Genomic DNA, 17,646 nt, shown 5'->3' with positions numbered 1-17,646 from the left:
CTAACAACATGTATGCTTCATACTGTCTAGGGGGAATACATTTAGGGGAGCCAGAAATAAAAAGGATCTGGGGGTTCTGGTAGATCTAGACGTGATAACAGCATGCAATGTCAAGCTGCAATATCTAAAGCTAGCAAAGTACTTTCTTGTTTTAAAAGAGGAATAGACTGCAGAAATAAAGACATAATTCTGCCCCTGTACAAAGCATTGGTCAGACCACATCTGAAATATGCAGTTCAGTTTTGGGCACCAGTTCACAGATATGCAAGTCTGGTACCTCTTGCTATGTACCAAAGAAGCCAGTTTGCTACAGAAAAATTTCTGTCCTACTCTCAAAAAAATACAGATTTTTCAGTCAGATACCTCTTGCTCACCACCAAAAAAGCCAGTTTGCTACAGAAAAATTCTGTCCTACTCTAAAAAAAAACTGATATGCAAGTCTGATACCTCTTGCTATTTACTAAGGAAGCCAGTTTGCAACGGAAAAATTTCTGTCCTACTCTAAAAAAAATACATATATTTTAGCGTGATACCTCTTGCTATTTAGCAAAAAAGCCAGTTTGCTACAGAAAAATTTCTGTTCTACTGTAAAAAAATACATATATTTCAGTTTGTGATACCTCTTGCTATTTAGCAAAAAAAAAAAAAACAGTTTGCTACAGAAAAATTGCTGTTCTTCTCTCAAAAAAATAAAGATATTTCAGTGTTTGATACCTCTTGCTGTTTACCAAAAAAAGCCACTTTGCTACAGAAAAATGTCTGTCCTACTCTAAAAAAATACAGATATTTCAGTCTTATACCTCTTGCTATTTAGCAAAAAAGCCGGCTGGCTTCTTGCTACAGAAAAAATCCTGTCTTACTATAAAAACAATACAGAACTTTTAGTGTTTGATACCTGTTGCTATTTACCAAAGAAGATCGTTTGGTAAAAAAAGAATTTTGTCCGACAATATAAAAAATACAGATATTTCAGTGTTTGATACCTCTTGCTATTTACCAAAGAAGGCAGTTGGGTGAGAAAAAAAATTTCTGTCTTACTGTATTAAAATTTCAGATATTTCAATGTTTGATACCTCTTGATATTTACCAAAGAAGACAGTTGGGTAAAAAAAAATTCTGTCCTACTATAAAAAAATACAGATATTTCAGTGTTTCATACCTCTTGCTATTTAACAAAGTAGACTGTTTGGTAAAAAAAAAATTTCTGTCCTACTATATTAAAATTTCAGATATTTCAGTGTTTGATACCTGTTCCTATTTACCAAAGAAATCATTTGGTACAGGTGCATTTTTCGCGCTGAAAGATGATGAGGGGTGCATAGCAATCTGCATCCTGTGCCACAGGCACATCCGCAGAGGACAGGCAGGATCACATTTGGGTATAACATCCCTGCTTTCCCACATGCGCAAGAACCACAAACCAATGTGGGAGCAGTACTTGTGTTCTCTTGAAGGAGGTGCAACCACGTCATCCTCTCTTCTTCCACCTACATTGACTCATTCTCCACCTCCAATTGTCATTGCTACTAAGTCTAAGGAGGTTGGTGCCAGCCAGATTTCTAGCAGTGATGAAGTATGAGCATCTGCCCGCAGGTTTCATGGCACCAGATGACGTTTGTCGCCGCAAGATGGGTAATCAAGTGACCCCTTCAGCTCCCAGGCCCTTCAGCCCACTCCAGTTCTCCACAAGGCATCAGGCTATGGGCCCGACCAACAAAAGAGGATGGGTAATCAAGTGACCCCTTCAGCTCCCAGGCCCTTCAGCCCACTCCAGTTCTCCACAAGGCATCAGGCTATGGGCCCGACCAACAAAAGAGAAATCAAATTAAATTCACGTCTAGCCAAAACTATTGCTCTTGCAGCTACTGCTGTACAGCATTGTGGACTTTGCTCCCTTCTGTGACCTGATGGCCTGTGCTGAACAGCGGTGGAATATACCAAGCAGTTATTACTTTTCCCGCACAGCTGTTCCCAGTTTACATGCACATGTAATGGAAAACCTCTCCCGGGCATTGGTATTCTCGGTGTCTAGCCAAATCCACGTCACCATGGACAGCTGGACAACCAGCCACGGAGTGGGGCGCTACCTGTCCTTCATCACTCACTGGGTGGCCCTGCATAGCTCAGTGGGTGGTAGTCTGCAAGAGGCATTGCAGCACCTGGTACCCCTGCCGAGGAGTGTGGTGGGAAAGCAAGGGCCACCCCAGTCCTCTCCCTCCTCCTCCTCCTTCATTCCTTCTACCGTCAACTCCTCTCTTTTCGACACTCCTCCTGAAAGGCCAGCAGCGGAGGGTACTGTGGTTAAGCGGGGACGCCACTACGCCTCCCTCAAGCACACGTGTTGCCAGGAAGTGCTGAAACTGGTGTCCTTGGGGGAGAAAAGTCACACCACCAGAGAACTCTTGTCCGCTTTGCACAGAGAGGTTGAGGCTTGGCTGGCGCCCTCCCGGCTCACAACCGGCAACATAGTGTGCGACAACGGGGCCAACCTTTGGCCACGCTGCGCATGTACCGCATAACACATCTGCCCTGCTTTGCGCACGTACTGAACCTGGTGGGGCAGAAATTTCTCTGCACGAACCCAGGACTGCAGGACTTACTCCATCTGCAGCCATGTATGCCAATCCCCTACTACCACCGCAGCGCATAGCAAGATCCAGCACCAACAGAGGCTGCCACCGCATAGACTGATTTGTGACACTATGACTAGATGGAACTCCACCCTGCACATGCTCCAGTGTCTGTGTGAGCAAAAGATAGTCATCCGCCATTACTTGGTCAGAGTGGTGCATGGAGGTAGTGGTGCTCTTGGTACAGCCACACAACTTAGCTATTTTACCAGTGACCAGTGGCTGCCGATGGAAATGCTGTGCAAGGTACTGGCCCCCTCTAAGCAGGCCACAAACGTTGTGAGTCTGGAGCGGTCAGGCTGGACACTGTCCAGCATCAGGATTTTCAAGAGGAGGAGGGGGAGGAGAAAGATGATTATGATGATGATGATGATGAGGGAGACCATGTTGGGGCTGCTGGACAGGACACATCCAACCCACATTTGTGTTGTCACGCCCCAGGCATTGTGCGGGCGATGGTACAGCAGGAACTGCTGCAGCTTGAAGAGGAGAAGGTGGGTTATGAGGAGGAAAATGTTTTGGCGCCTACTGAGGGACACGACATTCTAAAAAAAGGATTCTAGAGAAACATTGGCATGTCCTATTAAAGAATTCCATGCTTGCTAACCTACTGCCTGTACACCATTTTGTTTTTAAAAGTGTACTAAATTTTGAAGATAAGCTGGCCCCTAATATATTTTAGACAAACCTAATATAAAAAAAAACTAATAATAGTTTTTTACTCAGTACCAACTATTCAGGGTGCAAGATAAGGGGTTCTAGTGCAATGAAAATAACAGAATTTTCTACCAGAACCACAGGAGTGGTTTTCATTAATTCATGTCATTCATCATTTGTAGTTTATGTACATATAGTTTATTTACTTTTGTTCCCCTACGGATTACAATAATTGGCAAAACCAAGAGGATGCTATCAGTAAAGGTAGCAGAACATCTAGGATATTAAAAAAGGCCTCCAGGTACAGCGAGAGCAGAGCAAACAGGATGTGTGGGCCTCATCACAGGACTGGTTCCATGCTGATGTTTTCCTGGCTGGTTGATAACCTATAATTAAACAGGACTGGTGGTGATACTTGTATGGCCCAGTCATACTGGTGAGCCCCCTATCTTCACTTTAATTTTCTGGCTGCACATTTAGTGCTGAAGTGTGATTTGTTGTATTGAATTTGGTTGCAATTCAATACAACAATACCGCTTGCAATACTTTTAGCATGATAATATATGTGCTGGACATTAATTTTAGGAAAAGCACAAACATTATCTTGAACCCCATGATTTTGGGGATACTTATATTATTATTTTAGTGTTATTCTTATAAGAATTCTTATTTCTCCCCTCTGCCTCCCCCCTCCCCCATCTCCTTTTCTTTTTTTTTTTTCTTTTTTTCTTTCTCCTCTATTCTCTCTTTCTTTCCCTTGTCTTCCCTCCCCTTCTGATCCTTTTACCTCCCCCCTCTACACCCCCTCCCAGTTTGCTAACCTTGACTTGCAGGGGACAAGGCGCTGTTTAATCGCCACTAGAGCTTTGTGACTAGCGACACAGACATCTGCCTGTGTCGCTGGTTAGGCTTTCCTTGTCCCCTGTATGGTCTCAGCAGTCTTACACTGCTCACTACGTTCCCCCAATAGAATTAAGACACTCTCTCCTCCCCTATTCTAGGTGGGAGAAAACACTAGGGCAGCCCTTCTGCTGCCTTCTCAAGCCACCCCCTCACACTGCTTCTTAAAGGAACCTACAACCACCAAGAAATATCTCTAAGGTACAGTTGACATTCACAAATCCGACAACCTCCGAACCTGAGGTGTGCTGGATTTTCAAAAATTCTGGATTTTTGAAAGGTATACTTACCTCCACACACAGGCCAGCCTTTCTCTCACAGCACCCACTGACATCCAACACAGTTCCAGGGAGCAGGCAGCAGGGACGTCTCAATGTGTATTTAGTGTAGCAATCTAGACTTAACAGCTGTTTCTGCAGAACAGCACCATCAAAACATAAGTGGCCAAACAGTGTACTACAGTCCCTTTATTGAAAATGCGATCCGAAATTCATGCTGGAAAACTGAAGGATCCGGATTATCGGTGGCCAGATTTTCGATTGTCAACTGTAACTCATATTTTCTTCTACACCCTTTTTTGTGAACTATTATTCCCAGCAATTAAAATCTGTAGACCTTTATTCTAAATGTACCTCCCTCTTCAATTTTGCAAAAAATAAACTCCTTTCCCATCCCCTTTACATTTCAAAGACCCCTATTGACTCATCTTATCAGGAGACATCTATTCTCCAAATAAGTAAGTGGTCATATCAAAATTATAATTTTCTGATAGATTCATATGAGTTTTTGTAACTTATGATCTTCACTGTAATTAAAATCAATTCCTAATTATGTACAACTAGGTTGAACCTGATTGGGTACTTCTCCTGAAGATTTTTATAATAATAATATAATATAATTAATATAATATATTTATATAAATATAATATTTTCATGGTTTTTATAGCATCTTTTTTATAATAGGTGTAAGTGTCCCTTACCCTTAAATGTGATTTTCCCACCTTATAGTCCCACTATATAATCCTTATTTAATTAATAATTTTTCACTTATGACTATCACATTTTGTCACATATTCCCTTACTCGTTCCATATCATTTATATAGGTTTATATGATAATTGTTATCATATATACCTATATACCTATTTATATTTTCTTGAAATTTGGGATATTTCTCCTGCCTTTATATATCCTAGCCACATAAAAATAATTTATTGTGTATTGTCGCTTGTTACTTACATACATTATTGGTTGTGCTCTTACGATTACTTACTTTGTTCATTATGTAGTTTATATACTAGTCTACACAAGTACTTCTGAAGAAGCTGAAAAGGCAAAACGCATTGGGGCTAGAGACCTTCTTTACAAATTTCTTAATTTGAATTAGGAGTGAATTTGTTTAGCAAGACTATGATTTTTGGTCTTGTAGTACTCATAAACTGACACTATATGATCATTATTGCTTCACAAAATATAAGTATTTCATTTTTACACAAACTATTTGTTGTACTAGCTTGATTTATGAATATTATTTTGTATTTTGTACTCTAAAACTTTACTACAACTTTATGACAACTGGACTATATTGGTACATGCATTATCTATTGGCCCTCGAGAACCCCTCTCTATTTCTTTTTTTTCCTATATTTTTTCCACTGTTAAATAAACAATTGAGCATTTTGCAATTAAATATTTGCATGTAAATCTATGACACCCACAGCCAGAATATTTGGCAATCAATGCATGTGTGCTTCCGTAACTGCTTGAATCACTGCAAAATTTACCTTTCTGAATATTCATATATATATATGCTACTAACCACCTATTGCTAGAAAAGATTACAAATATGAAACAGGTCAAGAACTAACACAGAGAATGAGTACACTGTGGTGTCCTTCATTCCTAATTCCTAATTCTTCTCAATGTGTATTGGAGTACACCACAGTTTGCATTAACATACTACCATCCATTGCAGGCCACTGTTTTTTTTACAATAATGTATGCGCCAGTTCTTGCAGCTCATTGAAAAGAAAGCCAAGTAACACACCACAGATGTGTAAACCCATCCCAATACAGTATAGGGCAGTGGTGGCAAACGTATGGCACAAGTGCCAGAGGGGGCACCCAAAGGCCTCCCTGTGGGCACTGCTCCCCACCTCACTGGCCTCCTATTGGCTGTACTATTGTCCCTCTCTCAGCTATGCTGGCTGCAGAATTTCCCTTCTCTGAGTCATCAGTTAACCCTCAGAATACCAGGCTGTGGGGAGGAGAGGCGGCTAATGTGTAATAAGGCTGATGTGTCTTAGTCCAGCATTGAAAAGGTGAAAGTGCAGAGGGAGAGAGGAAAGTTAGGGGAGGGGGATCTTGTTTTGCTCTGTCCTAGTTAGGGGAAGTACAATATGAAAGCTGAAGACACAGAACAGAGCTGCACAGCCCAGGGACTGAAGTACCAATCTGATTTACCCAGTCAGAACTAGGTGAACACAAAGCTTGTGGTAGAAGGTAAGTGCCTGTTGAATGTAATGGTAACCCTGTACTGTGTGTTGCTGTCCACAGTCCTTTAAAAAAGTTGTGTGCAATGTGCTGCGTTGCTATGCAATTGGAATGCGTTTAGTAAAACTCCCTGCATTCCATTTTGCTGTCTGCACCCCACTAGGAAGATGTTGATCATTTTCTGTCTTAGCTACCAAAATGAATGAAGGTGGTAATTCTGCACTGTGGTGATAGCATCTAGCCTAGATGCCTTTAAGGGGGTATTGAACAAATTTTCTAGAGGAAAAGTCCATCACGGGTTACTAGCCCTGATGGGTTTGGGCTACCTCCTTATCATAGATGTGGGCCACTGTGAGATACAGGAGCTGGACTACATGAGCCATTGACCTGATCCGGCTGGCTCTTCTTATGTTTTTATCAGGTATCAGTCTTATCAGGTTGGTGCTCATTTCTGGCATTGGATTATGAATTAGTTCTGTCATCGAGAGCGATTGCTGTACATTGCATGAATGACATCCACACTTATTGACATCTGTTCTGTGCGTCTAGTACACGAAAGGTAATGCCATTGCATAGCAGCAGGTTGCATTTACCTGACATCACATGACCAGTGTAATGCTCGGTGTGCTAGGATAGGTTGGTGTGCCAGGTTCAGCTCCCTATGTCCTGTGTATGCTATATGAGAGGACAGGACAGACATGGCACTCATTGTACTGGGATTGTCAGCGGGAACTTTGTATTGGCTGCTGTCCATAGGAACCAACCTGGTCTGCTGCTAATAGGAAAATGGGAGCTTGTATGGATGATCGAGGTCTGCACGCCTCCTGTGTATGGGAAATGTGCGGAGACTTCATCTGATTTATGCGAGTTACCCAAGAAGTAGGTCCAACGCATGTACAGCGGAGGTGAATCAAAGGTAGGAAATGCACTGAGATGCCTTTTTCAGAGCAGGCCAAAAACTGCTGGTCAGTTAAACATTGCCCCCTTGTGCTGGTGGTCAGGAGATTCAAAAGGAACCTGAGCTCAGATTTAATCCCGTAGATGAAGGGAATATCCATTTCTTTAGTGTTACCTAATAGTGTTATTTTTGGTATAGGGATAGATTTGTATTTGGTGCTTCATTTTTTTAAAAATTTTGTGTATTGTAAATTCCAAGTCTTGAACACCCAAGACAGAGTCATTTGGAGTGATTGAACTCAATGGAAAAGTGTTATGTATTTTGTGTAATGAGAGTGTTGTTTGTCACACATCAAGTGTCAGACAGCACTTTGACACCAACCATTAAAGTGTTGTCAAACTTGGTGAAACTGAAAGAAAAGAGTTTCTTGAAGGGAAATTGGGGAAATATCATTCCCAATATATTAGTTTTTTCAACTATCTTCCTAGAACAAATCATCTGACAGCTGCCAGTTTTCAAATTTCACTGTGCATAGCAAAACATGGTAAGCCCCTCTCTGATGGGGATATTATCAAAAAGGCCATGTTGTCTGGGATCGAGACAGCGCATGGCAAGTGATGTTAGTCAGCAGTTCACCACTGACTTACAAAAGGCAGCCTGTTACTCCATGCACTTGGATGAAAGCACAAATATACATAATCAGGCAAGTCTAGCAGTAATTTTGCGTTATGATGTTGTAACACATGATGTTGTGCTGGTGAAACTGGTGTCTTTGCCTGAAAGAACACGAGTGATATTTACAATGCTGGGATGAAGGCTTTTTTATCACAAGACATAAGACCAGAAGAAGTTTCAATTACTAGTGGTGGGGCACCTTCTATGGTGGGACAACATCTGGTTTCATGCAGTTCTTTGTTAAAGAAACAAAACATCAAGTCATTCAGGTCTATTGTATTATACATCAAGAAGCTCTTTGTGCCAGGGAAAGGAGCAAATAAATTTGAGGATGTCCTCAAAAGATATCACAAACATGGTGAATTAAATCTTGACTCTTGCTCTGAATTTTCAACAGTTTCAAGCACTTCTTGAGGAGGTTCAGGCACAGTATAATTGTTTACTTATGTACAATAAAGTCCTGGGGCTGAGCACAGGACAAGCCCTGGAGAAATTTGTAGCCTGCTTGGATAACATTAGGCTGTTTATGAATGAAGAAGGGCAGAAACATCCACAGCTCACTGATATGGCCTGTCTTACCAGCCTCATGTTTTTTACAGATTTTAAACTACACCTCAATGTACTGAACAAACAACTACAGGGTGTAAAAGCAGAAAGGATGTTTTGTGATGTAAAAACATTTGAGAGAAAACTGCAGGTTTTTGAAAGAGACCTTGAAAGTTGGCTGCTGAAATATTTATCAAATCTAAAACTGCATTTAGAAAATTCTACATTTGCAGAAAATCCTACAAGCCATTAGGGAATCTACAAGGAATTTTCTAGCATTGTAGCAGCTGCAAAGGTGAACTTTAGTAACAGAATACAGTTCTATAAGATGGAGACAACCCTGTGTGAAACACGAGAAATGATAAAAGGGATGACAAATGACAGCACAGTTCTGTAAATGAAATCCTTAAAGTGTGGAAATCTCTGCCAAATATTTTTTAGGTAATGAAAGCATTTGGGTTTGCTTTCCTTACATTGGATCGTTTTATGCTTATGAGCAGCTGTTTTCAGCTTTAAATTATATCAGTATGAACCAGTTAGACAAGTTATCAGCATGCATACGAAAGGCCAAAAATCACATTAATTGTTCAAAAGCATGCTTGTTCAAATGCAAACTTTTTCCTTTAAATAAAAAGTTGTTTGTATAATTGAAAGCTCTGTTATTGTGTTTTTCTTTTAAAACAAAAGATGTTAATGTAGTTGTTTTTTTGTAAACTAAAACCTCAGTATTGATGTTAAATTGCTGTATTGACACTTTGCAATAAATAAGTGGGTTTTGTGTTGCAGTTTAGGCACTCGGTCTCTAAAAGGTTTGCCATCACTGGTATACGGCATATTTAGCTTGAATCAGAACACATTTTAGTTTTTACGTTTTCAGCTGGCATCCTGCATAAGGCGGGAGCAGCAACAGTACTATGTAAACACATTTTACTAGAAAGTTCACTTGAAGAGGAACTACAGTTAGGTCCATAAATATTTGGACAGGGACAACTTTTTTCTAATCTTGGTTCTGTACATTACCACAATTAATTTTAAATGAAACAACTCATGTGCAGTTGAACTGCAGACTTTCAGCAAATTCAGAACAAAAAGATTGCATAAAAAAGTGAGAAACTAAAGCCTTTTTTTACACAATCACTTCATTTCAGTGACCCAAAAGTAATTGGACAGTTGACTCAAAGGTTATTTCATGGGCTGGTGTGGGCAATTCTTCATTATGCCATTATCAATTAAGCGGATAAAAGGCCTGGAGTTGATTTGGCTATGATCGCACCATTGAGCTTAACAGATCCTCCTTAATCGCGCAGCTGAAATCTAATCGCCTTAATTGGCAGATTCGCACCCCCTATTGCTCATTATTATGAAGGCAGGAATCCGGCTGGCAGTGAGGAGGCGAGTGTACGCGCACACTGGAGTCCGAACCGTGGTAAACCACGATCGCTGGCCGCGCGTACTTTCGCGCTTCCAGCGAGCGCGGATTTTATTGATGAATCAGGGGCATTATGTCTAATATTCCTAGCCCCATGTAGTACCTTCAATTAGCCACTTGGTGGCATATATGGAGAGAGTTCCTTCCTCTTGCCATTTCTCCCTACCCATTTTACTGCAGGGGAGGAGGAAAAAAATGTCATGAAAGGCAGACAATGCATATCCTAAACTGCACTCCCATCTGTTACTCTGCTTATCACTGGATAGCATGCAAATCTGCACCTGTAGTAGACTAACTTGCAATAGTATTTTTTGCTGTATGGATCGTTTTTTTCCCCCCAAAAGAGCAGGAAACTGTCCTACCTAAGCAGGCTGAACCTATTAGCCAACACATTTTAGCCAGCAGTGGATTTACTGGATTATATGGCCATCATTATTATAATGGCACCTGTGAGGCTACAGCTGCTGAGACTTGCGGTGCCTTATAAACTGCAGAGAAGACAGCCTTGGTCAGTGGTGGGGGACTAAGTGGTTGTTTGTGTTGTAGCCTGAGTGCAACCTCTCCAAGATGGTGGGGATGCTGGTGACAGGTGAAACATTCTGACGAGCTGCAGCAGCGTTAGAGGGCTGCTTACGCCACTTAAATCAGCATAGACAGATTGTCATTGAGTATGCAATACTTAACTATGGGTTTCAGTGAGAGAAAAAAATCCCAGCATTAAAGCTGTAACAGTAGGTTTCTTGCAGAAGATAGTAGAAGCTCCTATGAAATATGTGCAGCCACTCTCAGAACCTGTTCACACACTCCTAGCTGATTTAATTATGAAGTAGTACCAAAACTGGTTCAAAACAGTTTAAAATGGGGATCAATTTTAGAGACATTGGAGTTTACCAGTAACAATTTAACCACCTTAGCGTTCTAATTCTGTCCATATTTCCACGCAAAAGATGTTACTTTTTTGGAATGGAAATTTATTTTACATTGTAGGCCTATAATTGTTAGGTATAACTCACCGAATTATGCCCAATATTTATTAAATTTAATAAACTTTAAATAAAAAACTAAAAATCGGTTAAAATAAAAAATAGTGATACATGTAATATAACTGTACAGTAACATATATAATTATATATAAATTATATCAAGATTTTATCGTATTGGACTTAATATAGCTATTTTGTATTGAATCCAATTTTTCCCACCGCTCCTCCCGCACCGACGTCACCGGGAAACCGTGGAGATCGTCTCTGCATTCCCTTGCTGGAGATGGAAGGGAGAAGACGTTTCCCGAAGACCTGCAGGGACCACAACGGAACAAAGTAAGTGTCTTTTTTTTTTTTTTTTTAAATCTTTTTATACTCCGGGTTACCGCTTTTTGCATGGCATTTTTTTTTTGGGTGATATTTTAGCTTATATATATTATTTGAAATGTTGTAATACATTTATCCTGCCACTAGGTGTAAATTTAGGATTTTCTTGTCTCTTTCTGGGTTTTCAGGGAATCGCCTCCTAATGTTACTATATCCAAATCACAAAACATATTGTGTGGTGGTTAATGAGAGAAGTCATTCTTACAGCTAGCCAAAAATATTATGGTATCAGTTAAACAGACCTAGAGACACAAACTGCTCATTTCTCAAGGAACCCCTATCAACTTCTGGAGAAATCCTGATTGAGAAACACTGCTCTAAGTTGTATTTTCAGACACAATACAATCTGAATTAAAAGGATAAAATACAAAAAAAAAAAAAAAAAATATTGAAGTTTCCATAATGTCTTAGCATAGGGAAATATGGTGAAGGGGTTAACAGAAAAGTTACTCTTCCTACACTTTCAGAATGAGCTGTGAGCACAGTAAATTGGGTATAAATGGACGCTTTGCCATGCATAAAAAAAAAAAAACCACAGGTTCACTTTAATATTATTTTCAAATTAAAAAAAAAAAGTAAAATTTTTACAATAACTGTTACGCTAAAAATAAAACTTCATTTTATTTTACTCTGTGTCACAGGCTCCAGGTTTCATTCAGCAGGTGTCCAATAAATACTGCATATTTATCCGAACCCTAGACCAATGTACCCCAGGTATAGGTGTTCCCTAGGTTTAGAACCACTGCTTTAGAACGTCACCCTTTAACCTTTACACAATAACAACCATTGAAAAATTAATGTCTTGATTTTAAATTCAGAATATATTTTGTTTTGGTCTCACTTGTCCTGAAGGGAAATAATAGGTGCTGAAGCCAACACTTCAGCCCCTAATTAGGTGCCTCCAGATACAGCATCTTTTGTTTAGTTTTTTATGTATAGCCTGGTCAGATAGTCTAAATCTATGTTGATATATATGAAGTCAGACTAAAAATATGCAGTTATAAATAAGTCTCCTATTCTTACTTGGCAAATTTAAACTTTTTTAGAATTAAAGTTCTCCGATGTGCATGATATTAAGACTGCTGTATTTATTAAACGACAAAAACACTACTTTAAAATTTAAACCTTTAACATTGAGAAAGCATTAAGAATAAATAAAAATCAATTAACTGAATCAATTTATTTATCCACATACCCAACCTTGGAAAGCACTTTAATTATACCAAAGAGAAGGTCAAGCTATTTTAAAAAATGTTTTATTAAAGAAAGTTATACATTACAAAAAATAAAAACTCTTTTAACAGTTTTACCCATTTGGGCTTTGAAGATGTAAATAAATTCAATGTTAAAACATTGCCTAATACCTCAAAATATTTTATTTTTTAAGTTCAATATAATCCCTTTCCCCTCAAAGAAAACAAAAACATACAAATTTCTATAACAAAAAAGGTGGAATAAAAAAATAGCTCTAAATACAAAAAATAAAATAAAAACAAAAAGGAATGAAAACAGTGATCACAATTTTGTAAGTTCACCAATGGCAGGGATAATTATTTTGGGCCACCTGAGGAACCTGGAGATTCCACTAGTAATTACTGCTAAAGTAAGGTATTAAACAAAATAAATAGCAAAAAACTTTTATGCATTACTAGTGCAGCAAGAACATCATAACACAGCTCAATTGTATCCCAATTTTTGAACTCTAAAATGTGTTCCTGTTAAACTTGGGTTGTGCTAGAAGGACCAGCAAACATTTTTTTTATGGATAAAGCCAAGGAATAGGTATTTAATGCCTGATAGTATGCTTCCTGGTCCTTTAAAGTAAACCTGTCACTTTGGAGTGCAGCAAAAAAAAAAAAAAAAAGTTCCATTGACAGCACACCACCTCTGCTACAAATACTTCCCTTGTCACTGCTCTTTGCCACAGTCTAACAAATGAAGGCCTTGGAAATGTCCTCTATTTCCAATGATAGCATAACAAGTCACATTCTCTAAACCCTCCACCTATGTAGAGGCACATTGCCTAAACAACCAATCATCGGATCTGAGCACTATCACAGAAAAAAAAAAGAGCAAGGTTCTTTACCTTGTGTGATCGTACACAGGGCTTTCCCTTGGGGATGCAGTAGGCAATTGGGCAGTGAGGCTTAAGTACGTTGTTAGAAGAGGAACTGGGCTATAAATACACAGTTACTTTACCTTAAATGAGTAAATTGACACATTTCTTATAAGCAACAAGACTGGATCCCTGATTATGATATAAATTGGCTACAAATTCAACAGAATAAACAGTGAGTATTAAAGAAAGCCAGTTGCAATTTGTTTTAATAGTGCAATACTGCTGTATTTGGGCTCTTGGTTTACTACTTAAACATCATCTATAAAGACAGCTTTATGGTTTTACACGTGTTTTGGTTGACACACATGTAGTGTCTTAGGGGGAAATTATAAATCGGACAATGAAATCTGGCATTTTAACTCTACATAGTGCATTTTTATTATTTGGTACCTGGTATATTTTTTCTTTTTGTTTTTTTTTAACAAATGGGTTGCAGTAGAAATAATGCGTAGCCATCTTCTGTCATACATCTAAAATGCCTAGGGCCTGACTGATTGTGTCTTGGATCTTGGTGTGGGGCTCTTAGAATGGCAAATTACGCAACAACGAACAGGGGTTGAAAGATGCCTACCTCACCTCCAATAAATATTTCAGTGACTTACCCAGCCACTTTTTAAGGTTGAACACACTTGGTATCAGAATGGCAGTTTTTACTGTACACACGGTACTAAAATTTCAAATAAAAAAAAAAAAAAAAAAGAAAGAAAAACTATTTAACATCCTACTTACTTTGTTGAAATCTACACTTTTAGTACCAGCAGGTGTTTTCTCCATTTATAGCATTTAAAATTTCATATTAATCATTCACAATCTACCCCAATGTTATTCTAATGTGGTTGTTTCTATAAATAGACAATTTTGTAAATATATAATTTTAAGAATATATAAATGCATTATAATTTTTGTAGCTGCATTACTACCAAATAGTAGACATTTCATTACCAACTGCTTTACCTATAAAGTTAGAATGAGATTCAAATAGCATTTAGGCAGCTTATACCTGAAATCCCATATGACAATTTTAACAGCGATTATGCGCACACTTTTTATACCACAGAAATAAAAATCTGTGTTGTGAAGCTTCCAGCCTGCCCACAAAAACAAGCATGTGCCAAAACAAAACAGTAAGTAGTGTGTACAGCACAAGTTACATAAAAGGGTAATATCATCATTACTGTATTTTTTGCCTTTATAGTAGCTATTGCCCTAACAAAACAAAATAATAATTGGTTGCCCATGAAAGCCAGATTCTTCCTTTCAATGTGAAACGGTATACGCCAAAAATTTTGAGATCTCACTGGCAGCTATTGCCAACAAACACTGTTAAACATCTGGTGGCTTGTACTTGTTTTCACAATATTCAAACACATTGCAACCCAAAAAAATATGTTAAATGTTACAGAAAAGCATGTACTCTTTAAAGGCAAGCTTTGGTAGTCAGGCCATTCAGAGTATTACAGCTTGCAGCCAGTCTTCCCAGTTTTGCCCTAAATTAGGAAAAAAATAGTTAAGGTGCACAGTTCAATGCTACCATTCTAATCTTTCCTTTTCTTTTTCTACATAGAATATAGGATTGAATAAGAATGTGCACAAATCAGGATACTAATAACCTAACATTGACCATGTTTGTTCCAGATGGAAGAAGACACAGCTTGAAACACAACTTACAAAAAAAAATTAAAATAAATAAAACACCTTTATTAGGACAAGCTCAACTTCCTTTTAATATTCTTACTCATCTAATCAAATAGTTTTAAATAGAAAGTACTTTTAATACTGACTAAAAGATGCAATAACAAAGGTCCTATCAAGTTTTATTTTTTGGTCTCATCTGCCATCAGATGTTTTAAGAAATTGAACTAGACTGAACTTGCATCTACTGAACATTTAGGGAACTGCAATCGGTATAGTTCTGCATATGAATATTGGAGGTTCTTTCATCCATCTACATATTCTCCAAGTCATAATTTTGTACACATAAAAATGCAGTTCCAATGTATTGGTTTATTCTGTATACTAAATACTGGGTTAAAAAAATGAGGGCCATCCACTAAAATTTCCACATCTTGGCTGTTAAGAAAGTTGTGATTAAAACAGTGGTGATTAAGTGTCTTGTAAAATTAGATTTTTCTAGAGGGAAATATGGTTACTACTATGACACATACACTTAATTATATTTAAAGGTAAATGCCTAGTATTCCCCTATTGTGTTAAAATAATAAATGCTAAAATATGAAACCTGGTAATCCACGGTTTAATGCATGCCAACTAGGCTGTTGTCAATAAATAGGCATGCAATTAAGAAAATATACGGATTGCCTGGGTGGCAGGGGCATGGCAAGCAGGACACTCTGGTAACTGTCGTTCACAGATGCGAATGGCACATTCCATGCAGAAAAGATTGTGCCCACAGGGCACCAAGGCTGCAATTACTTCACTCTCATAGCAAACAACACAGTCTCGTCCGCTCTTGCGCAGACCATCTGAGCTGTTTGATTCAGTGGGAGAACCGGATGCCACTGAAGAACTGCCAGGAAGAGAGGATGATGAGGAATAGCCAGCACTGTTTGAATAGGATGATAGGGAATCTTTGCTTGGCACCCATGAAATACTCCTAACTGGATCACTATGTATCCGGCGGGCAAGAGGATGTTCCAGTCCAATGCCATGATCGGGTAAATTTGGAGAAAGCAGCGGTGTAGAACTTCCACTAAACACACTATTTCTTCTTTGAGTGTGGCAACTACTAAAAGTCTGGAGATGTCCATTGGATGGGTCAAATGGTGACCAAACAGTTGCAGGTGTATTTGAATCTAGTGCAAGATATTCCAAACCAAACTCACAATCCTCGATGCTGACAGTATGTTGACTACCCAGGATTTTTCCACCTAGAGCAAGGCTTCTACCTACAACAGATCTGCATGGGCTTGCTGGACTTTGTTCTCTGCAGGATGACCCATAGTAGGGACTATCCACAGAGGAGCTAAGACTTTCAGTGCGTGATCCGCAGGAGCCATGGTGGGGAACTTGTTGTTTAGACCATATATTGCCTTGGCCTCCCACCAGCATATCCATGCATACATCCGTTCCATTAGAATGGAAATCACTATCTGGATGGTTATCCACTAAAGAGCCTGTTCGCATGGTGATATGGGCTTCAATTTCTTCTCGAGCACGGTCTACATTCTCTGGCATTCCTGTAACCTCAAAAATGGGTTCCTTGTCTCGACTGGGTGTCACAATGTAAGTATGAGTATTCTGTTGAATTCTCTTGATTGTAGCACCTTTGGGCCCTACAACAAGACCAACAACACGATATGGTACACGGACCTGAATAGTAGTTTGCCCTGGTAAATTTGGAGGTCCCTGTGCAACTCCACCAATCCCATTAATCTTATTTCTAGTTGCTCTTATGATTGAAAAATGCTCAGCTGCTGCCAAGATCTCCCTTTTTGCCATTTCAACATCCTCTTTACGGCCAGTAACAATAAAGATGGGTTCCTCTCCTCGTACAGGGGTCTTGATATAAGTATTCGTTTTGGCTCTCAGGGCTTTAATTTTGCATCCTGAAAAAATTGAGAGTGTTAGAAAAAAAACTTGAGAAACAAGGGGTTAAATTATATAAGCTGTCCACATTGTATATTCTCTAAGTTTAGTGAATGAGAAGAAGCTCTGCCAACTTCAACCATTAATTAGCAAAAAAAAAAAAATCATGTTTATTGGGTATTAGCTTAACCCCCTGACGTTCTAATTCTGTCCAGATTTCCAAGCAAAAAGCGTTACAATTTTTTGCATGGAATATTATTTTAAATTGAAGGCCTAAAATTCTTAGGCATAACTCACCAAAATATATCCAATATTTAATAAATTTAATAATAAACTTTAAATAAAAAAAAACACAAAGATCTGTTAAAGAAAAAAAAAATAGTG

General features: G+C 38.7%; 1 protein-coding gene across 1 annotated transcript in view; it reads right to left on the bottom strand.

Annotated features, from left to right (window-relative positions):
* Positions 1–12,839: 12,839 nt before the first annotated feature.
* Positions 12,840–17,646, bottom strand: part of MEX3D (mex-3 RNA binding family member D) — a 9,482-nt gene continuing 4,675 nt past the window's right edge. Inside the window, exon 2 of the mRNA XM_072404973.1 lies at positions 12,840–17,282. Within this exon, the coding sequence (XP_072261074.1) occupies positions 16,015–17,282 (1,268 nt within the window). The 3' untranslated portion in view covers positions 12,840–16,014. The remainder of the gene's footprint in view (positions 17,283–17,646) is intronic.

This window comes from Pyxicephalus adspersus, chromosome 3, assembly GCF_032062135.1.
Source record: "Pyxicephalus adspersus chromosome 3, UCB_Pads_2.0, whole genome shotgun sequence".
Classification (NCBI taxonomy): domain Eukaryota; kingdom Metazoa; phylum Chordata; class Amphibia; order Anura; family Pyxicephalidae; genus Pyxicephalus; species Pyxicephalus adspersus.
This window is presented reverse-complemented; position numbering and strand designations above follow the sequence as displayed.